Source organism: Saccostrea cucullata, unplaced genomic scaffold (assembly GCF_032062105.1).
Source record: "Saccostrea cucullata isolate Sc308-1 unplaced genomic scaffold, CSIRO_AGI_Scuc_v1 ctg152, whole genome shotgun sequence".
Taxonomy (NCBI): Eukaryota; Metazoa; Mollusca; class Bivalvia; order Ostreida; family Ostreidae; genus Saccostrea; species Saccostrea cuccullata.
This window is the reverse complement of record NW_026929180.1, coordinates 24,379-47,832: the sequence shown is the minus strand read 5'-3', so window position 1 is coordinate 47,832 and position 23,454 is coordinate 24,379. Positions and strand designations below refer to the sequence as shown.

At 33.2% G+C, this 23,454-nt stretch overlaps 2 protein-coding genes across 10 annotated transcripts; one reads left to right on the top strand and one right to left on the bottom strand.

Annotated features, from left to right (window-relative positions):
* Positions 1–470: 470 nt before the first annotated feature.
* LOC134279999 (gamma-aminobutyric acid receptor-associated protein-like 2) lies at positions 471–4,571 on the bottom strand. Its single transcript, XM_062762397.1, has 4 exons — positions 4,440–4,571; positions 2,923–2,978; positions 1,764–1,936; positions 471–699 (listed from the first exon to the last, which is right to left on the bottom strand). The coding sequence occupies exons 1-4, from the start codon at positions 4,471–4,473 to the stop codon at positions 609–611; spliced, it is 354 nt and encodes a 117-aa protein (XP_062618381.1). The 5' UTR covers positions 4,474–4,571; the 3' UTR covers positions 471–608.
* Positions 4,572–5,130: 559 nt separating this feature from the next.
* LOC134280001 (serine/threonine-protein kinase PRP4 homolog) lies at positions 5,131–22,113 on the top strand. 9 transcript variants are annotated; one of them, XR_009994815.1, is made up of 16 exons: positions 5,131–5,204; positions 11,100–12,056; positions 12,145–12,384; positions 12,495–12,632; positions 13,092–13,179; positions 13,294–13,798; positions 13,893–13,981; positions 14,155–14,248; positions 14,467–14,614; positions 16,366–16,503; positions 16,718–16,871; positions 17,369–17,483; positions 17,621–17,859; positions 18,767–19,069; positions 19,293–19,359; positions 20,130–22,113. XR_009994815.1 is itself a non-coding variant. In XM_062762402.1 (15 exons), the coding sequence occupies exons 1-15, from the start codon at positions 5,173–5,175 to the stop codon at positions 18,968–18,970; spliced, it is 3,105 nt and encodes a 1,034-aa protein (XP_062618386.1). In that variant the 5' UTR covers positions 5,131–5,172; the 3' UTR covers positions 18,971–22,113. The 9 variants fall into 9 exon arrangements, 2 of the variants coding, with proteins under 2 accessions (XP_062618386.1, XP_062618384.1); XR_009994814.1 differs by having other exon boundaries at positions 19,745–22,113; XR_009994810.1 differs by having other exon boundaries at positions 19,293–22,113.
* Positions 22,114–23,454: the final 1,341 nt, after the last annotated feature.

Sequence of the window (23,454 nt, the reverse complement as noted above, 5' to 3'; positions counted from 1 at the left end):
TATAGGGATGTGCGATTTTATGGTATACCGGTATATCATTTTATGTTGTATACGTATCGTGATACTATACACCGGTATTTAGGTACATGTTTTAAAGTCCAGAAATTATTCATTTATTTGTTCAGTCTTTCAAATTACAGTTACAGAAAGTCTTAAAAAAATGTTGTTAAAAGTAACACAATGCTGAAAAACTTTCAATTCATCATATATATTTTGATTGAAGACAGTAATACATGTAATAATCAATCACATTTTTTAATACTGCCTACTACTTACTGTTGGAATTGAAATCTAAATACACATTGCAAATTTGAAATCTTTTTTTTTTTAAATGGAAAACCAGATTAATTAAATATCTTTTATTTGCATAAAAATTTCAAAAAAGTGAAATTTTGTTTTTCAAGCATATTTTTAAGAAAAATAATGACTATTCATTTAAAACCATTGTAAAAGTTGCTTGTAAAAATATCATTACATTTATATTTGTGAAATAATTAGCATATTTTTATATCATACTTGTAAACTGATGTAAATGTATAATGAAATGAAAAAAAAAATTAAATAGAGAACAATGTCATGATGGAAAATTTTGCTGATGTATCAAGAGTTCACATTCCAAACGTATTCTCTCCACTGTATGCGATATATAGAAAACCATCTTCATCCTTATGTTCCTCATACACCTGACCCATACTTGCACTGAAAAAAAAGGAAAATATCTTGTCAATTGGATATACATGTACTTTGAAAAAAAATCTATATGTAACAAGAGATGTTTGTAAAGCACTTATCCCCCCCTCCCCCAAATAATTGAATTTTTTCTTAGTCCAAGGGGCATAACTCTGTCCCAACTTGTTCAATCTTACATGATACAGATCTTGACCTAGATATTCATATGATAAATTTGTATACCAAATTTCATTTCATTATGTGCATTTGCTGCGAAGAAAATGAACGGAAACTGCAAATAATTGGAATTTTTCTAAGTCCAAGGGGCATAACTCTGTCAAAAATGGCTCAATCTTACTAAAAACAAAACTTGACCTAGATATTCTTATGATAAATCTGTATATCGAATTTTATTTGTGAGGAAAATGAACAGAAACTTGGTGGACTGACAGACAGCAGCTAAGCATTTTGCCATCCCTTCTTGGAAGGCAGGCATAAAAAAAAAGATTTGGAGAAATAATATTTTTAGATATTTATTACTTTTGTATTCATACGAGATGTCTGTGGTTCTCTCATCCTCGCAATGCCAGGGGTTCCGAGTCAACACTTTGCTATTGGACTCCTGGCATATTTCGCTCAAAATTTATGGGCTGACTGAAGCGACATCTTTCGGAAAAATTACAAAATGTTGATTGTTTTTCTTATCTCTCAACCAACTGCATTAATTTGATTGGTGCCTTTCAATGAGAAATGCAAGCCATAAAATATCTAATTAAATATGCCAGGTGTCAACAGAAACCTGTTGACTCAGGACCCCGGGCATTGCCAGGATGTGGTTCTCTTTTGTCAGTACCGATATTTTACAACTTTTTACTTAAACTATTACACATCTATTGGTATTAACAATTTTGTATTTTTTTTTTTTTTATTCAATAAATATCTGGCTCCAAGGCCATAAAATTTGCACAAGCTCACTTCTGATCTCAATCTCACTTTCCCATTATATATATTCCTTTTGTGAAAGTGAGACTGAGATCAAAAGTGAGTTCGTCTAAGTGTTATGGCCCTGGGGCTTGCTTTGTTACTGTGCGTACCTGGACTGGGGTAAGACCTTGCCTACAAACAGAAATATAGCTTTCTCCGAGGGCAGCTGAATCCTCTTTCTAATAATCCACATAAACTGAGCCACAGAGATATCATTGGGAACCAAAAACTTCCGCTTATCTATGTCCTGAATCTGAGATTTTGGATCTTTCTCTACGATGACCTAATTACAAGAGACAATATAATATGTTACATTTTAGGTTCAGGTTAAAAAGAACTCTGGAAGTTTATTAAACTTGAAGATAAAATTATATTCAACATGGACACTCTACGTTATACATACAACACCAACTTCACCTATTCATGAAAATAAATTTATAAATTGAACTCTATTATCTACGAATAAAGTCTGGCTTATTACTCTTTCTAAATTGAGGAATGCATGTATGACCTTTTTTAAAACGTAGGTAATCAAAGATTACGAAATGTTATCAGTTTAAGTAATGCAAATCTCAGTCACATCATATTTTCTTTATAATTAATATGTATCCTGACAACAATATTTAAGCAAGTTATGGTTAATTAGGTCTTATAGTACATTGGGAGTTGACCTGTTCCAAAATCACTAATCAAGAAAATGTCTTTTTTCCCCCCTACATCCAAAGCAAGTCTGCATTTCTCAATCCCTAGATGCATCATCCATGAATTGGCAATAATGCAAGTTAAATCATAACAGGCCATAAAATTACAGAGTTACTCTAAAAACATTGAGCCTAATCACTCATCTGGAAAATGTAAGTCAGATCCAGCATCTGGAACAAGTCTGGTAGTGTCCATCCCTAGATGCATCTTCCATGCAGGTTTAGCCAAGTAGGTCTTATAGTAACTTAATTGGGAATAGACCTGCTCCAAAAACTTTAACCTGGTCAATCATCTGGAAAATGTAGGTCAGATCCAGCACCTGGAACAAGTCTGGTAGTGTCCTTCCCTAGAATAGCTAGATGCATCATCCATGCAAGTTTGGTTCAGGTTTGGCTTATAGTTACTTATGAATGGACCTACTCCAAAAACTTTAACCTGGACACTGACACTGGGGTATAGCATAAGCTCATCTAGACTTCGTTGAGGTGAGCTAAAAATAAAAATCAAGTAGTGCATTTCTAATTTTGTGTTCAATAAAAAAAATAAGTAATAGTCTTAAATAATTACAGGAATTCTTTCTGGGTATTTGTCTCTGATCTTTGTTGATTCTGCCTGTCTCTGCTCTACAAAAATAAAAAAAATTAAATAATTAAATTCACCTTTTGCACAAAGAACAAATGGAAAAATAATTTCAGGTTGCACTAAACCAGTACCAATTAATCCTTAATTCAGAATGCTGCAGAAGATTTCTCTTTTTTACTTATTAATTTTTTTTGTTTATTTGTCTTTTCGTTTATTTAAAAATTTAATTAACTGTGCAGTTTAATCTTAGGGTTGAAAAGGTATACACCTCTATCCACAGAAACGAAAGATATGGAACAGCTTAGTAATTAAATGTACCAGCTGTACTTGACTACTTGTTAATAGGATTGTAATATGTATGCATATTATTTATCACAACATATACATCATCTTGATCATGACACCTGATTATACAATCAGACACTGTACACATCACTGCACTGTTAACACGAAGCAAATTACACTTACATAACATAAGAAGTATATATACAAACATTACATCCTACATCATAAGAATGTCTATTTGTGGATCAGTCATGTCAACTGCCTTAATTAATATAATCCAAATCAGGCCCCATGTAGTGTCTTAATGTAATTTAACAGTTTGGTTAATGGTTAATCCATGTATGAGGTGCAAACATAAGTTTAGACACAATTGCCTTAATTTTCAATTATTCTGTTGTAAAAGTGTTACATAATTTCCCATGTTTTAAAACTTTAAAAAAAAAGTAAGATTGTAATAAATGCAATAAATGTCAAAATAACACTGCCTGCAAATTAGTTTTCTTTCACTTTTAACACATAATCACATAAGTATAACTAGGGTAGTTTTAAATTTAATTTACAAAAATATGAAATAGCATTTAGTTCATATTTTTGATTGTATACAATAAAATGATCCTATTTTACTTATTTACAGTATTATATATAACAAAATGTACATGTACCGTAACTATATTGCCTGTATAGCTTTAATATAATGCTATTCAGTATCCAATTTACATAAATACTTTTTAAAAACATTATAAACAACTCAATTTTCTCTCTTCTTTATAAAATTCACTGAATTTTTTTTAATTAACTCAGTATGTTACATTAAGAGTTCTTTCTACGAAATTCCTAGTAACACAGCTTTCTTTAACCTTCGAAAGAAAATTCTAATACAATGCGAAACATCACATTAGAATACCCTTTTCCAATTATAACATCATTTCCATCGTCCATGGAAATATTTTGTTTCAAAAACTTTTGGTACAAATTGCTTCTTAATGTAACAATATAGTGATATATTCTTTTAAACAATATATTGTCAAAGAAGACATGATTCACAATGGTAACGATCAGATGAATATTAACCAATTGCTTATGATAAAAGGCCAATCAGGGCAAAGACCTACAAAAAGATAAGTGTCTCAAAACAAACCAAAACAAGGCCAGTAATTCACGAATTAAAAGGTCTTATATCCCCATACAAACGAAAAATCAAAGATATATCATATTACCAAAAGTATGCTCTTCTCTAAACTTGAACTTCATCTTCTTTCTTCAAGACTTTGTTGTTGTAAAAATGTAAACAACGACAGGTGACTTCTTATTCTGTCAGACTATGGAGTCAACTTCCTTTATGACGTCATAGTTGTCATGACTAAAAACGGAAAAGATTGCGAAAGGATAGAGAAAGACGAGAAAGAGAGAGAAAAGAGCAAAAAGAAATGAAATAATAGATATAAATAGTATTTTGGACTACAAATTGTTTTCTCTAATGATAAATAAATATATTTAAAAAGTACATACTTATAACATTTCAAAAAGAAACTTTAATGTAAGATAAGATAATTTTATTTCCCAATTTTGGACCCAGAAGGCATAAAGGTTTTTTTTACAATGACAAGATAGAAAGTTCTGAAAGAAAGGTTAGTAAACATATATAAACATAAACACACACGCATGTAGATATCTGATATAATATATACAAGTTACTGTACATGTAGATGCAGCAGTTGGGGTTATCAAATCAAATAAATATATTTATTTATATCTTGATTTTAGAATTCTTCACTATTAATCCATAATATGTATATTAAAAAAAATTAATATTTTTTATTGATTAATTTGTTGTTAAAGTAATAGCTGGATAATTTGTAAAATATATTAATTTCTACTATAAATTTTTGAACAAACCTCTCTTTTGATGTAATTAGCACTATCTACCACGACTTGCAAACGAAAAAGAAAATGGCGACTGACTATCAAAATGGGAAGTTAAGGTATTGAATTTTCTCTATATATTTGAAAAATCTGTGTACATGAGTATCTCTGTCGATTTTTCAACTTTGTAGTAACTTAATTCATTGTTCAAGTGTGGTACAATATTCCAATGATTTAAAAAAAAAAAACAGGTGTAGGAAACGAAAATATTTGAGTATACTTTATTTGTCTTAGTATCATGCCTGTAGTCCTTTCTATTTCACTATCATCAGCTTATATCTAGATTTTTTACTTGACCAATATGAAGATCAATTCTCCCCCAAATGAAGTAAAAAAAAAAAGCCAAAAGACCCATTTAACGACGTTCGATCCTGATATTTAAAGTCTTAAACTTTTTTTGCCAAGTATATTTTTAGTTTCTACATACATAGCTAAATTAAAATTCAAATCAAAAAATGGGGGTCAATACGCTTCTTTTTGGCGCTACAGTCCATTTAATATGACCTCTTTGCACTGAAATTTGTGTCTTAATTAAAAATTAAATTTTGGACGTTTTCCCTCCAATATTTTTATCCGATTACTAGCAATGCCCAAGCAAGGGGGAGATAACTTTCCAAATTTCCTCAGCCTCGTTTTGATTCCGTATCAAAAAAGAGCTTGAAAAGTACGGCTTAATACACTACTTTCCCTCGTGTTTTCAAACGTTTTGATGACCTTTCTATGAAGTTTGAGATGCCCCCTAGCATTACCAACCCTGAATGTTTGAAGTATGGCGCGATTAGTCGTTTTAAAAATAGATTGAAAAATTAAAAAATCTCTAATTTTCATATACGGACGAGTACTGTGTCAAAACATGCAAAAATAACTTCTTCTGATATACAGCTACAAATGCATATCACTTACAGGCAAGTATTTAACCGTTCTTGTTCGCCACACGAATTTTCTAAGGTCTACTGGAGCAAATTCGGATTGTAGCAGCCAGCCCACACGTGTGTAGAAAAAATGTATACAACGTGAATTGAACGTCTGATGGTCTGTTTACTTCATTGTCAAACTGATACAATGTTATATTCTTGTTTGTGAACTATGCTGAAGCAATTTAATAATGACATTCCGTTCAAAGGCTATTTCGTGCGCGAAAACGAAAGTAGGGTTCATCTCAAAGTGAACAAGAATAAATTTCAAAATTGAACTTACTTTGGTGAAGAAAACAGTGAAAGTCAAATGAAAACTTCATTAATAATCATACTTTGATTTTTATTGATAAGTTTATTTCTTTAAATGACAACACAGCATACGAACAATGAGACATAAGCTATTCTGTATAAATAAATAAAACAAAGGAAGACAACTCTTGCATTTCACATTCTGTGTCATATTTTCTTCTGTGTCTCAACAGTGGCTCGAGAAAATTATGAAATTTCAGATAAAATTAACAAACTGGTACATCGGTTATATTCTAAAATTGTTTTGATATAATATTCTTGTATTATCTGCTTTGAATCTGCTGATGTACACTTTCTAATCATTTTCCTTGGAAAGATGGATAACTCTGTAAGAATTCTGCATTTTTTAAACATTCATAAAAAGCTCAGTTTTCACCCGATTTAAGAAATGATTTCTGATATGGAATCAGTGGGTCATACTTTACACAATGGACATAAAAAACTGACAATTTTTTGACTCTTAAAAAATCATTGGGCATTGCTACGATTACAGCATGAAATAAAATGAACTCTAAGTTTGTTTAAAAAAAGACACTTAAAAATTGTGACTAAGAAAAAGTTTTTAAATTGCTTTGCATAATCAATTATTTGACCTTTCTGCACTAATGAAAAGTGATTTTTCTGGCAATGGAAATTCAATAAGCAAGAAAATTATTTTAAAGTCTTAAACTTTTTCTGATTTTAAGCGAATAGGTTAAATTTATCTTGAATATGTAGAAAAGGACATCAAAAGTGGGGGTATATGTTGTAAATTTTTAGATATTACTAAGAAAGTGTCAATTTTACGTTAAAATTGGCTCAATTTTTTCCTGGATTTTCAGAATATATTTACCAGGGTACTATATTTGTCACACTTTGTAAATAGAATTCATAAGAAATAATTTAATAGATATTTCAGAACCAGTATAAGGCCTAAAAAAAAATATGTTTGTTTCCTGTAACCCGACCGACCCATTCAAATTATCCCCTGGTGGATTTATTTTCTGACAAATGGCAAAACTTCGTTTGATCAATCAACTGATTCCATTTATATAAGAAATAATTTAATAGATATTTCAGAACCAGTATAAGGCCTAAAAAAAAATATGTTTGTTTCCTGTAACCCGACCGACCCATTCAAATTATCCCCTGGTGGATTTATTTTCTGACAAATGGCAAAACTTCGTTTGATCAATCAACTGATTCCATTTATTAAATTAAAAAAAATAGCTTTTAGCTTAATTTGAGACATAAAATATGTCAACTTAGTGTATATTTACCTTAAATATACAGAGCAATCATTATTGTAACAACATTTTCCCCCTACAACTTTCTGAAGTTTGTTTTCTGCCGCTTGGCAGCCATTTTGGATGCCATACTGGGTGTCCACTGTAAATATAACACCTGGTATTTTAGGTCCGGGGATGTTTGACCATTCATAAGCAAAAAAAAAAAAAAAAAAAAGAATTTCCGACCTACCGACCCTTGATTTTTTGGGAATGTTACAGGAAACAAACTTTTTTTTTTTTAAGCCTAATACATTTCACTGCAAACAACATCTTTGTGTGCAACCTGGATGGTAAAATAAGAATCCAAAATTAACAGTACTGTTATAGTTCAAAATGGAAAAACTGATCATTTTCGTCTAAAAAAAACCTTCCGCCACAAAATATAGTCCCTAGTGTAATTCTACTTGAATGGAATTTAATCGTGGTTTTCTCATTAAATATAGTTAAATTTGCATCGTAGAATTCAGATTTAATGTTAGAAATTAAAAATGATGCAGAATCTTATAGATAAAGGACCTGACCAAAATACGCTCAAAATCTCAGGATCGAACGTCCTTAAAATAATCAGCTGTGTCAGAGCTGTTATCTTTTAGTAGATCATCACCATGATCACTTTGTGTATTTCCGAGATTCTGCGTCTAACTCCTGCTTGTTTATTTTATATTGTTACATATGTCTCCCCTTCACATGTCACAATATAAAAAAATTGGGGTTAGAATCAGAGAATCTCAGATTACACTTTTTGGTACAGTAGTCATAGCCATTATATTTTGAAAGATTATAACATTGTTTTGGGGAAATTAAGAAAATTAATCAATTTACATTAAAATTCATCAATTCTTGTTGGTTGATGGCTTAAAGCTACTCCCCACACTGATTGATGCAAGATTTATGTCACTTGACTTATAAGAGTTTGTTTCAGATATTTCAGATTAACTAATTGACTGATGAGAGATGAAGGATTTATAAGACTATAAATACCTTAAAGCAACATGAGCTGCATTTTTGAGAAATTTATTATGCTGTTAAAATTTCTATTATGACAGATTTGTATGTAATTTAAACTTTTGTGATCAATTAGACTGAACCAAAGCATAAAATTGTTTCATTATCAAAGAAATCAAATATTGTTTTTGGTACACATGAAAAAAAAAAATCAATTTGGTGATCCAGAATGTTGGATCACAGCATCATATGATTGCTGTCTACTGTATCCCTGATAAGATATGTAATTCTCCATTGGGGTTTTGCCAAAGTTACTAAAAATTAATTTTTTTATAGTAACAGTGTTTGAAATAACCCGACGACCCGAGACGCACAAATTTTGTCACGGGCGAACAGATTTGCATGTATTGACGCATGGCTGGATGTGTAAAATTTTCCTATAAATTAAAATTTAGATATTTGATAAACCTCTCTCAAATCAACTAATATTACTGGCTTCAAAGAGTTACAAGCAGTAATATCGCGAGTACCTCGCAGATTTCTAATTTACTACTGCTCTTTTGCGGGTGAGTCGAGAAAGCTCTAAATCTCTTGAATCACTTGGGCACATGGCATTGTTTACAATAGTGACAATCAAATGATGCGAACAATTTTACACCAAAAGTACAATGTATTGCTAAGAATTGAACTCCAAATAGTAAATTGTCAAATAAGGAAAGTTTAGAAAAATTTTTCATCTGTACAATGTGACGATTTTCAATAAATATTTAATGAGAAAATTCCCACTTAGTTAAAATATCGTAAAAAATGTAACAGTTTAAGATTAGATCATCTCAAAAATTAATTAGGCTGGTTCAGCAATTGTTTAGCAAGGCCAGCATTTTTTTATTTTTAGGTTTACAAACCCGCCGCTCAAGTTTTTGAATTTTCAGAAAAAAAAATAAAATTGAGAAAAACAGATTTTTTTCTTTCCGATGTCAAATTTGAGTCGGGATCAGATTTCAAATTTACGAATCGTACTTCCGGTTTTAAATGATGAAGGGAGATTTGTGTCAAGTCCATAGCAGCACTAAAGCTTGGTTTAATGTAAATATTTATCGATAAGAGTGCCATTCAAAACGTTTCACCCGTTCAGAGAACAATAAAATGCTGACGACTTTGTTGCAAAGTGACATGGTGGTGAGATAATTATGTATCCGTATTCAAAAGTAACTGTCTGTAATTGTAAATTATTTTCCTCCCAGAGGTTTAAAACTGCCCATGGTAGCTATTGTCAGAGACATTGTTTAGGTTTCTGTCATAGCTTACAGTCTTAGCATCATTCTTCAGAAAAACACAATGCATCAGATGTAATGAATAAAACTATGGGAGAAGTTAAGTCCATTTGATGAAGAAATAAACAATAGCCTAAAGAAATAAAATATTTCAACTATTTAAAAACAATAATGTACAAATATATACAGGCATGTAGTATCGTTTATGGCAGCCAGAAAAATTATTTTACACTTAATTAAAAAAAATTCCACCCTACTCCTCAATACTCCTTGGGAATACTCCCTGTCTGTTTTATGAAAGGAATTATTACTTTTATAGGTCTCAAATATAATATATTAATATTTTAGAATAATTTCTACCTAACACACATTAAAAACAAAAATGAAGATATATTAAAAGAGATTTAAAAAATTGATTTTTTAAAAAAATCTGTATTTTGTCCAACATCAAAAGATTTATATCACTGCCCCCAACTGGTAGATGATGAAATAAACAATTAAAGGTTGTATTTTCCCCTTTGTAACCCTTATGTGTCCAGTGGCAAGAAGCCTGTTAGGAGAGCATAAAAAAAAGCAAAAATTAATGTAGAAAAGTCGATAATGTATCCAAAATATAATTTATTTTTTTTTTTATTTCCTCCTCCTACGGGACTTTTTCATTCTGATGTTCGTAAACCTAAAAATAAAAAAATGCTGGCCCAAGGTATTCCACCAAGATTTTTTACTTATCTGACCTTATAAATTCTACAATGGTCGATCCTTGCATAGTGTTCAATAGCACATTTGCCCCATCCAACAGACGTTTCCTACCTCCATCGCGAAAGAGTTCCGCTAAGTTAAATAATCGCGATATCAAGTAATCCAATATATAATGAGCTGGCCCCATTCACATTACTGTTAAAATGAACTTTTAAAAGGCAATTGCTTTTTTCGGGCTGGCACATTTTTGGCAGGGCTGACAACTTCCACTGGCAATCAGCCCTGCATGTCTAGCTAATTTTACAGCGAGTTTCAAACACTGATAGTAAATTATAAAAACCATGCTCCTCCTATAGTTTCAACCCAATTTGATAAGACTTGGTACACAAGTTCATTACCACATAATTCTTTTATCAGTTTTTAATTTTGACAAACATTTGTGATAACGGTTATGGAAAATTATAAAAAATTCTGTTATTTATGTTTAATCTGTTTACTGTTAAGAAGACAGAATAAACCCAATATCTATTGATCCATTGTAGTGAGGATGAGACCTCGGAGAGTGATGCTAATGTTCCAGAAGTGGAGGAGGACATTGAAATAGAAGAGATAGAATCAGACTTCCAAATCACAAAGGATAAGAAAAAACACAAAAAGCACAAAGGTAAAAACAAGCATAAACATTCCAAGAGTGAAAAGAAAGATGAAGCGAAGAAAAAACATAAGCACAAAAAGAAGAAAAGCAAATCAAGTCGACATGACAAAGAAGGACGCTCATCTAAAAAGATGAAAATCGACGACTCTGTTGATTTAGAGAAGCTAGAAGCTGCAAGGGAAGCTTTAAAAGAGGTTCTGCAGTCAGAAAGCAATGGGAACATTATTAACTCAAATCCTATGGATTTAATAGCACAGGGATATGCAGGGTCAGATTCAGAGGAAGAGGGGGAGGTCGATTATGAAGAAACACAAAAAGAGAAAAAGAAAAAACAAGAATGGAATATTTTACAAAATATCATAAAGGAGAAAAAGAAAGCTGAAGAAGAAGCCGAAAAAAGAGAGAAGCAAAAGGTCCAGGAGGAGAGCGGGGACTCAGACTGTGAGATTGTGTCAGTGACCGAGGCAACTCGTAAAATGCCCCCTTTGAGGCCTCAAAGCAGTCTGTCCAAAGAAAACAGAAAGTCAGAGAAGAGTCGGAGGGAGTCTGATCGTAGAGAAAAAGACAGAAGAAGAACATCCGAGTCTGAAGAAGCAGCCAGAAGGGATGAACGAAGGAGGAAAGAACGGAGCAGTGAAAGACAACGAAGATCCAGAGAAAGGGAGCCGAGAGACAGAGATCAGCCTTCTAGAGAAAGAGAATATACAGAGCACAGGGCTAGGGACAGGGAGCACATTTCCAGAGAGAGGGAACAAAGATCAAGAGATAGAAGAGCTTCCCTCAGTAGGGAGAGAAGCAGGGATATCGGCAGGGAGAGAAGGAGCAGATCTCCAGTTCAGAGAGGGTAAATTTTATTTTTTTAGTTTTAAAACTTTCTTATATTTATAGATGTGTAAAATTTATGATGTTTTCATGTCTTGTCCAATTTTCAGCTCTGAGAGATCCAGAGATGACAGAGTAAAAGAAGGGATGAGTTCTAGAGAGAAGTTTAGGGAGGAACGGCGTATTGAGGAAGAGAGGAGAAGACGCGAGGATGAGGAAAGGGGAAGACGAGATGATGATGACAGAAGAGATGAGGAGAGGGGAAGACGAGATGATGATGACAGAAGATTACGCGATGATAGAAGAGATAGAGACAGAAGATCTCCAAGGCTCAGGTCAACTGACAGAGGGTACGTCTTATTCTTAGAAGCAGTGCAATCAGTGCTCAGGGACTTTTTGTTTTATTACAAATTGATTCTTTTCTCTGTGTTACTGGCTAATAGAAAGTATTTTTTTACAGGCGACATGACAGAAGTAGGTCAAGGGACAGAAGAAGAAGCAGGAGGAGTAGATCCAGGGATCGCAGAAGGAGGGAGGAGGATAAATTCAAAGGCAGCTTGTCTGAGGGCATGGCTCTACATCAGGACTCTGATGAGGAGTAAGTCTTTTTCAAGAAAAAATTCAGATCATGGGCACTACACACTAGGATGAGATCAAAATTCTAGTTAAGCCCCTCAGATTGTGAAGAATGAGATCATAATTGAAGGTCTGCTCTGTCTGTGGCAATAAGTGTGAAAAATATTTTGAAATATTCTTCTGTAAAAGAACTGGGTAACATTTAGTCATTTTGATATTCAAGTATCTCTATCTTTTTCTTCAAGAACACCTGGGAAATAGTCATATTGAATTGAAATGATCTCTGATGAAGTAAAAATTCAAATCTGGTCAGTTAAATTCACATTGGAGTGAAAATAAAATCAAAGTTTAACCTTGTAATAAACAAAAATCTTAAGAAGGCTAACAGAGCCAATATAATTCAGATGAGAATATATATTACAGGCCCATGGGCCTGTTGTTTCTAAAAAAAAAAAAAACAACTTATGATGTCTTATTCCAGGGTTAACATTGACATACCAGATGATGATGATGATGATGAAGATGCTTTGATAGAAAAGAGGAGAAAGCAAAGAGAAGCCCTTTTACAGGTCTGTTCTTCTATACTGCCTTAATTTCACAGAGACATTTTCTGACGGTTACAGAAGATATGCATTTTTTTCCATTTAAGTAAATGTCATGCATAATTTAACCTTCCTTTTTAGCGTTTGAAGACCGAAGAAGACAGCATGGCATCTGCCCCCTCACCTAAGCCACCGTCACCGGAACCATTACCTTCTGGCCCCCAGTCACCCTCCCCATCTCCATCCAGGTCAAGGTCATTCTCCAAGTCAAGGTCAAGATCAGATTCACGCTCCAGATCAAGGTATCGCTCTTCTTCCAGAAGTTCCAGTTCTGACAGCAGTTCAAGCTCCAGCTCCGATTATGAGGAAGAGGCCTATAAATATAAGAAAGGGTCTAGGAATCAAGACTCTCAGAGAAGCAGGAGGAAGGTGAGGAGTCCAGATTCTCACCAGGGAAGTCAAAAATCAAGGAGTCCTTATTCTTACAGAGGTAGAAAGGGGTCAAGTAGTTCTGATTCACAAATATCCAAAAGAAAGTCTGCCAGTCCTTACAAGAACAGTGATAGGAAATCTGACAAAGTAAAACCTCAATCAGAGGAGAACACAGCTAAGGCAGACCAAGGAAGCAAAGATGACAAACTGGAGAGTAAGTTTATGTTTGGAGATATTGCTAAAACCATCATTAAAGTTTACCACAAAATTTACCTCAAGTAAACATATTTGTTTTTTTTTTATTTCAGTGGAGCCACCAGTAAAAGATGGTGAAAAGAAAAGGTCAAAGACTGACATGTTTGCAGATACCCAAGACATGTTCAGTGATGCTTATGCTGTAAGTAAATGTGAAACATGTAATACATCAGTATTAAACCTAATGTCATCTAAGAATGATAAGCCTCAATGGATTGGGTGTGGATTATGAATGAGATTTTACATGTAAAACTGTTGATAATTTCAAATAATACTTGTATAGTAAAACAATTCTTTTTTGTATATCATTTCCAGTTGGGAAGTCCAAGTACAGTGGCAAAATTCACTGGTCCTGTAGTTGAGAATCCCACATTGATTGACAACTGGGATGATGCAGAGGGTTACTACAGTAAGTCAATTATAATACTTATTTAAAAAGTTTGTTTAAAGGAAAGAATAAATGCAGCAATCATAAACATCTTTAATAAGAAAAGCCTGAAAACTTTTATTTCATAGGATTAAATGCCAACCTGTTTATGTTTCACTTCACATGATCAAATGCTGCCCGTTTAAAGTTTTCACTTCTCATATGATCAAACCCTGACCAATTTAAGTACTTTATTGCAGGAGTGAGAATTGGTGAGATGTTGGACAAAAGGTACTCGGTGTATGGGTACACTGGACAAGGAGTGTTCAGTAATGTCGTCCGTGCCAGGGATGAGGCGCGGGGAAACATGGAGACTGCCATCAAAATCATCAGGAACAATGAAATCATGTAAGTTGAAAAAAAATCCAGTCTTAATTTAATCTCCCGTATATTGTTAACCAATGCCCTTTTCATGTGTTATTGATTTTCCTGATTTTTAGGTCACCTGAGTAAACTCAGGTGACCTATTGCTATCTGTTTTCGTCTGTCGTCGTCCAACGTGTGTTAACATTTGAACATTTTCAGCTTCTTCTCTGCAACTGCTCAACCAATTTCAGCCAAATTTGGCAGAAAGCATCTATGGGTGAAGGGGAACAAAAATTTTGAATTTCATGGTCCCTGCCCCCCTGGAGCCTGAGGGGTGGGGCCAAAAGCACTAAAATTAATGCAATCTTTAAAAATCTTCTACTTTACTCCTGGACATCAAGCAGTCAAACTGTTGGCATGATTGTAATCAGCATTAAGTCCTCTACCCAAGTTGTAAAATTCATGACCCCCGGGTCAGGGGTTCTAGTGCTAGGGTGGGGCCTAAATAGATTATATAGTGAAAATGCATAAATTCTTTGAAAATCTTCTTATCTGCTCCTGGGCATTAAATAAACTAACCAAATACATAGTTGTGTTTAATAAGGCTGCCTCTACCAAAATTGTGAAATTCATGGCCCCTGGGTCAGGGATTCTAGTGATAGGGCGGGGCTCTATTGATTATATAGTGACATTGCATAAAATCTTTGAAAATCTTCTTCTCTTCTCCTGGGTATTAACTAACCAAGTACAAAGTTATGATGAGCAAGAATGTCTCTTCCAAAATTGTGAATGTCATGGCCCATGGGTCATGAGTTCTGGTGTTTGGGTGGGGCTCTATTGATTATATAGTGAAAATACATTAATTCTTCAAAAATCTTCTTCTCTGCTCCTGGGCATTAAATAAACTAACCAAGTACAGTTATATTGAATAAGGCTGCCTCTTCCCAATTTGTGAATTTCAGGGCCTCTGGATCAGGGGTTCTGGTGGTAGGGTAGGACTCTATTGATTATACAGTGAAAATACACCAATTCTTTAAAAATCTTCTTCTCTGCTCCTGGGCATTAAATAAACTAATCAAGTACATAGTTATGTTGAATAAGGCTGCCTCTTCCCAATTTTTGAATTTCAGGGCCCCAGGGTCAGGGATTCTGGTGTTTGGGTGGGGCTCTATTGATTATATAGGGAAATGCATGAATTCTTTGAAAATCTTTGCCTTTGCTCCTGGTTAATATGCCATTGATCAAATTACATATTTATAATGAAGAAAGGTGCCTCTTTCAAAATGGTTAAATTCAGGGCTCCTGAGTCAGAGGTAGGGGGAGGGGGTACTTTGTCTGAAAATAAATTAATATTTTGAAATCTTCTTCAACCATTTATGATGAAATAAAATTATTTATGATAAAATTTCCAAAATTTCTAAATATGTGGCTGCAGGGTCAGTGGTTCCTGTGGGGTAGGGTGCACAACTCTTGATTATAAAGTGGAAATTCATTTTATGGCTGTTGGATTAAACACGAACCAAGTTTAATTGCTGGAAAGTTGTTACATGATACTCAGGTGATCTATAAGGCCCGTGGGCCTCTTGTATGTTGGAATCACAAACCTTTAAGAATGAAATAGCCTGAATGGAAAAAAAAAGTTTCTATCTGTACAGATTCCTGTGTAGTTTATTTTATGTGAAAGATCATTCATTAGAATTTTTAAAAGTTTTTAACAATATTTTTAAACTTCAAAATGAATTTAAAGCTGTTTGTAATACACTGTACATGTATCTCATTTGTATTGTTTAAAGGCACAAGACTGGTTTGAAGGAACTGGAATTCCTCAGAAAGCTCAATGATGCTGACCCTGATGATAAATTTCACTGCCTTCGCCTATATCGACATTTCTTCCATAAAAATCATCTTTGCTTGGTGTTTGAATCACTTAGGTAAGATTTAGTTTATCTATTCTAAATATGTTGTGCTGTTATATCTGTATGTTGAGAATATGGCGCAATACATGTATTGTGATTTTTAACTCTTTATGTTTATCGAAATGACATAATTGCCTAATTTCATGTGGTATGAATAGAATTGTGTTATACGCTAAATTTTCTAAATGGTGAAGTTATATTTCTAAATGGTGAAGTTATATTTTTTCAGCATGAATTTGCGGGAAGTATTGAAGAAGTATGGGAAGGACATAGGTCTCCATGTAAAGGCCGTCAGATCTTACTGCCAACAGCTGTTTCTGGCTCTGAAGCATCTGAAAAGGAACAGTATCCTGCATGCTGATATCAAGCCTGACAATATTCTGGTTCAGTATCAGTCATTGTTGATATCTTTGTACATTATCTGATGCTGATATACTGTAAATGTATTTCATTTAGCAGTGTATTCTAATTTGTGATTTTGGTGTAAAAGAGATTCCACTAAATCAAGTGCATTGCTAAATGTCTTGTACATCATTAGTTATTTCTAGCGCATTCAGATAGTGCTAAATGAATTCTCTCGCTAGGTTGTTGAAAAAAGAATTTCTGCCAAATATTATACAGGTCAAATATAATACATTTACAGTATTCTGGTCAGTATCGGTCAGTCATTGTTATTTATATCTTTATCTATTTTACTTTTAATCAAGGATCTCTGGAATCTTTCATTTATAGGCCTGCGTTATTTTAGGTGTACTCTGCACAGAAATAATTTTGTTCCTGCATAAGTATTCTTCAAATACATTTTTTTAATTAAAAAAAATATCAGTATGCATTTTGATATCATTTATATCCTGTTATTTTACTGCATTTTCACCCACAGGTAAATGAGAATAAATTACAGCTTAAGTTGTGTGACTTTGGCTCGGCTTCCCACGTATCAGAAAATGACATCACACCCTACCTTGTCAGTCGATTCTACAGAGCTCCAGAGATCAGTAAGCCCAATATATTATACAAATTTTATTTAGAAATTATTGTACATGAGCAAGATCAAAAACCATACTCAGATTTTCAAAATGAAAGATTTTTTTTCTAAACAGAAATGTCTGAACTATTCTTTTGTGGTTTACAGTTATTGGAATGGGGTACGACCATAGTGTGGACTTGTGGTCAGTGGGAACCACTATATTTGAGCTGTACACGGGCAAGATCTTATTTCCAGGACAGTCTAACAATGAAATGCTCAAGTTTATGATGGACCTGAAGGGCAAGTTCCCCAATAAAATCATCAGAAAGGGTATGTTTAGGGATCAACATTTTGACGGCAACTACAACTTCCTGTATCACGAGGTGGATAAGGTCACACACAGGGTAAGCTGTCCTCTTACAAAGATTTTCTTGACTTCCTTTTTCAAGTAATAGTTGTTAACATTCATAGGTCGATGTGATTTTAAATTGATCTTGAAAACAAAAATGAGTACACAATGTAGAAGTTTCATTCAGATATTCAGTACATATACTTTCATTTGCTATCTAGAATTAAAGATCAATATTTTGTACATTTATTATTAATGCTTAGAAATAAAATTATACCTTTGCTTGAAAAGTGTGGAGTATATTTTGATGGGAGTGTTCTTTTGTGCATCCCTCTATCTGTAACATTTGAGGGTAACCAACATTCTCTTTTCTGGAACTCCTGAATGCATTTTAATAAATTTTTTTTACAAATCTTTATTACATATTGGCATTGTTAGATTTTGATCAACATATATATTTTGTGGAGCATTAAGTCCAAAATATCTTACTTTTTCCAGGCAATTTTTAACAATTTTGATATTTAACAGGCTAGGAACATCAAATGTAATAAAAAAAAATCTTTAAAGTAAAAAATACCTGAAAAATTTAAGATATTGGGGTTGGGCCATGAATACTGTCATTTTTTCTGGAATATTAGGAGTACCCATCTCATCCACGATTCCTCCTAAACCACTGGCTAATGTATAAATTTTAGGTTATGATCAGAAAATTATTTTTAGTTTGGAAAATGCAAAAAAAAATACAAAAAGCAAAACAAAAAAAAAACAAAAAACGACACATGGGAAAGGAGGTAGAGGTGTAAGATTATATTGTAGCTCAGTGGGCACAGTACTTCTGATTTGAAATGTCTTGCACGAAAAAGGGATGCTTATTTAAGTCTGTAATTAGATAACTTTTTATGGACTATGGTGACATTGGGTATGGCAGGGACAGGTAAGATCAGAGACCATTTGTTTTGTAGGAGAAGGTGTCTGTCCTCAGTACTATCAGCGCCAGTAAAGATCTCCTGGCCGAGCTGATCGGATACCAGCGCCTCCCCGAGGACCAGATGAAGAAAGTCAAGCAGCTGAAGGACCTTCTGGAGACCACCCTCATGTTGGACCCCAGTAAACGGATCTCCATCAACCAGGCGCTGACACACCCCTTTATACAGGAGAGACTGTGATAGCTAACTGTATGTCAGGGCGGGGGGATAGGTTGTAGTGGCATTCAAAAGTCTTGTGCACATTGAGAAGGAGAATATACACAATGAGGCTGTGTTAATGTAAGCTGAAGACAGGTTCCTGAGAGGAGAACTCTGAGAAAAAACTTATTTTGTAGTGCTTGAAATTTACAGATTGTTAATTATGATGTGTGATCATCTTGACAGTATCAGAATATTTTTATGTTGAAATCATGAAAAGAAACATGACTGAAACTATACTGTTCTTGTAAATACTGATTTACTTGAAAATGTTAGAATGTATATGATATGTTTTATATTTCAGTATGAGCCACTAGCCTAGAGGCTCTTATGCTCTGTGGCAGGGAACACTAGCTTGGTATATATTAAAGGTAACCAAAGTGAAAGTGAAAGTACAATATTTCTGATTATACATGCAATACAGCATTGATTTTAAGGTTTCAATTATGATATAGGTAAGAGACATTCCAATTTTATCTAATGTCTTGAAAAGAAAATTAAAATTTTCTGTTGGTTAAAAATCTTAATACTTTTAAGAAAAAAATCACAAAAAAGAAAGTAAATAGGTGTTCAGATATAATTAACCTCAATAACTTATATGTCTTAAAATCTGTAATACCATTAAATAATTTTCCAAAAGATAATTTTTGATTCAAAATTGTGGAATAAAAATAAATATAACGTATGTTATGTGATATAAAATGTTTGTCTGTGATGCAAGTTTTATGAAAGTTTTTGGGACTTTTTTTGTTCCAGACAGAATGGTAAAATCTGGATAAAGTTTGCTCCCAATAGCTTCATCTCAAATTTCAAAGATAAGTGAAAAATCAGATGTAGATATTTTCCCACTGATTTGTAATAAGTATAACCTGAAGAAAAAAAATTGACTGCATAACTTCACAGCATTTTCCTCCTAAGTTCAGTGCTCATTGTAAGATAAGTGAAGTTTAATTTAGTCAATTAATAGTAAGAATTTATATGCATGTATTTTATTTGACAGGATAGAGATATATTTTAAGTTCATTTTGTACCATATTATTTACCCTATATACATGTAATTATCATGTAAAATGTTTGTTATGTGAACCTTTGTAGTTTGAAATGAAATAAATTTCTGATGTCAATGTTTCTCTTCATGTAGGCCTTAACAGGACAGTTAGAAAAGCCAGCAGAGTTTCTCACAGGGGTTTCGTGGTAATAAATGTTTCTTGACTTTTTGCATCTGATATTTAATTCCTACATGTTTAAGCTCTTGTCCCCTTTAACCTCTGACTGACTCGCACAACACAAGACAAAAATTATTTATATGCAAGAAAATATGTGTTAACTGAAAAAGTTTTTTGTAGCATTAGAACTTGGACATTTTCTAAATAAATTGCTTTTTTCTTTGCATCCTGTATCGGAGAGAGAGTTAGAGACACATCTCGCTGAGTCGAGACCAATCAGTTGAAAGCTGGGAACAAGTTGAACCATTTACAGTGTATTCACATGTTGAACCACCTGTGGAGGAAAATTCAACTGCTCACGTAACATACAAAAAAATCATGTATGACAACCAAAAATAGTGTTCAAATATTTCATAAAAATGTACTCTGTTGTGAAGAAATCAATTTTTTTTAAAAGCATTAATTGCTTTTTACAACAAAGAATCCAACAGTATGTACCTATAAAATGGAAATGGAAGTACATGTATCTAGATGCTCATGGAAGAATAAAAGGAACATAAGCATAAAAACAGAGAAAGTTGCTTGAAAAAACATATTGCAGTGGTAAAATGAATTGGGAGTTCTGTATAACAGGTTATTATATTATTAGCAGTGTGCAAAGTTAGCGATTTTATTATAAAAATGGCTGTTTATTATTTGTGCAGTTAATCTTTAGTGATTGTGGGGGTATTCCTCTCTGTTTATTGTTTAATTACTAGCAACATATATTTTTAACAAACAATGACCACTGCTAATAATGTCATAATTAGATGGTCCTCTAAAAAATTCCTGTTACACAGTACATTTGAAAGTACAGATAGTTAATTTTGGGAAAGGGGTTTTTATATTAAAAGTTTAAAGAAGTTTAAAAAGAAAAGGTATGACTTTTGGGTCAAAATTCCTTGGAAATGCTGAAGTAAGTATTTAATTGTGATAAAGGTTTACTTTTGTGCATTGTAATGAAATACTGTTTTTATTTTTGTAGATAGGCAATTCCAGCTGGCAGAAGAGGAGTTAGCATTTCAAGGTTATAATAAGATTGAGTAACACAGTGTATGATATTATGTGGTGGCATTCAAAGGGGAAATCTGAAGCCACAATAAAGAAATCTTAGTATTTATATATGTATATTCTGATTAAGAACATCAAAGAAGTAGCAGAGAAGCCCTCTGTACCCCTATCTTAGGATCGGTATAACGCATCAAATGAAGAATCTTGAGATAATTTATTTATGTTAAAATTTTAATAAGATGTTCTATTCTCTAAGTGCTTTGAAAAAGTTAATCCTTTAATGTCAACGTACAATGCAAGTATTGAGAGGATCAAACAGAGAAGAGGGGCCAGTACCAAACGTTCTTTTTTTTTAGGGAAGGAGAGAGTGGTACCTAGAGGTCACATTTTTTGGCAATAATTCCAGGCAGTTTGTTATTGAACATGTGTGTTAATTTTAATGAAAATCTTGTTTACTATTGCTGCTGATAAATCAAAGTAATACATTTGATATTTTCAAATTGATCCCCCACCCAAATAAGACTGACAAATCTTTCCAGCTGGGAGAGTAAATAATTTTGTTTCAGATACCAGTCCAAGATGTAGCATATCTTTTTTTGAAGTAAACATTGATGTAAATATATATTGAACTATTTTAATATTTCCAGGTAAGCCCTTTATCCACATTCTTATGACTCTTGGAAAAAGGAAGAGTTGTCAGCCTTTCCTATGGTGATGGATATTAATTTCGTCTGTGTTACGTAGTGGTGGTCCACTTGCATGTTGCATTGCCAAAAAAGAACTAAAAATATGGAGTAAAGAACTCGAAAAACAAATTAGATATATTCCAGTACATTTCCTGTTCAATTTTTTTGATATACTCTTATGTGTATATATTTTCATGAATTACAAATACAATATTAATTTGGACTAGTGTTGAGTTTGATTTTCCATCTATGGTTGACTTTTAAATTGTAATGTTAAAAGTGATAAAGGTCTTCCCAAGAGTTCATTGAGTTAATGGGGTCCTATTGTGGGATCTGCTGTTGTATTCTACTCTGCCTGATTTTACTAGCAATTGATGAGGAAGTTAGCTTTATAGAGGGAATTGATTTGAAATGACTGATCAGTCAAATTATTGGTTTCACCCTCAAATCATCGGTTTCTTCAGTTGACAACAATATTTTGATTGCAACACATGCTGATGAACCACACTGAAAGTAATTGTAAAAGAATGTTGTGTCTCCTAAATGTAAAATCCACCACAGTTCATCCCCCATTTGATCAGTCTAATGCGATATTGAAGCCGCTTTCTTATCTAATCTGTTTAGGCCAAAAAAAATTAATTTCTTGGTTCTCAGGCCCTCCCTCATCTCTTCCAAGGGCACCTCATTGACCCTTTTTATTGCTAAATCAATAAAATAAAAACAACAAATCACCTCCCTCATCATTTTTTGAGGTTTTGTGCAATGTAAAAAGCTGCCTCATCATGTTTTGGGGGCAATAAAAAGTAAAATAAAATGCCTCCCTCCCTCATCATATTTCTTGAAAAAAGGCCTGAGAACCAAGGAATTAATTTTGCATGGCCTTAACATGATGTTCGAAGATTCCATTTGACATGCTTAATAAATGATGAAAAAAGGTCAATAAATATGATGCAGCTATCAGCTCATCAGTTTGTATCAGCATATTTTAAGGATTGATAAAAAATATCTTGAATATGTTCTTTGAAACTGAGCAAAACATAAATTTAAGAAAAATGAGGTCATGGTCAAAGGAAAGGTCAAGGCCAATCGAGCTTTAATCTTGCATGAGTTTACAAGCTTCATGAACTGTATGGATTAGTTCAAATCAAAGGTACAGAGGTTCACGTAAGAATGTTTATCGTATCCTTGACAACAGGCCTTCAGTTTGGACAACAGGCCTTCAGTCTTGCACAACAGGATTTTTGCAGATTCTCGGTCAGTAAGGAATTGAAAACAAGTCATCTATCAGACACTTAACTAATAAGAGACTTATTCAGTGCAACATATATTGATAAAAATAATAAAACCACGGGAATGAAGATTGGGGACTTTGTATCAAAGTAAGTTTTATTGGAACGCATTCTTCTGTCAAAGAACTGCGAACGCTATTTCCCGAATTAAGCCTACATTTTATGCATCTATATTTCAATGAAATGAGTTTGAAATATTTGCTATTAAATATTTTTTTAAGTGACACTGTATGGAGTATGCAAATACCCAGATAATGTAACAGTCAAGTTCATGA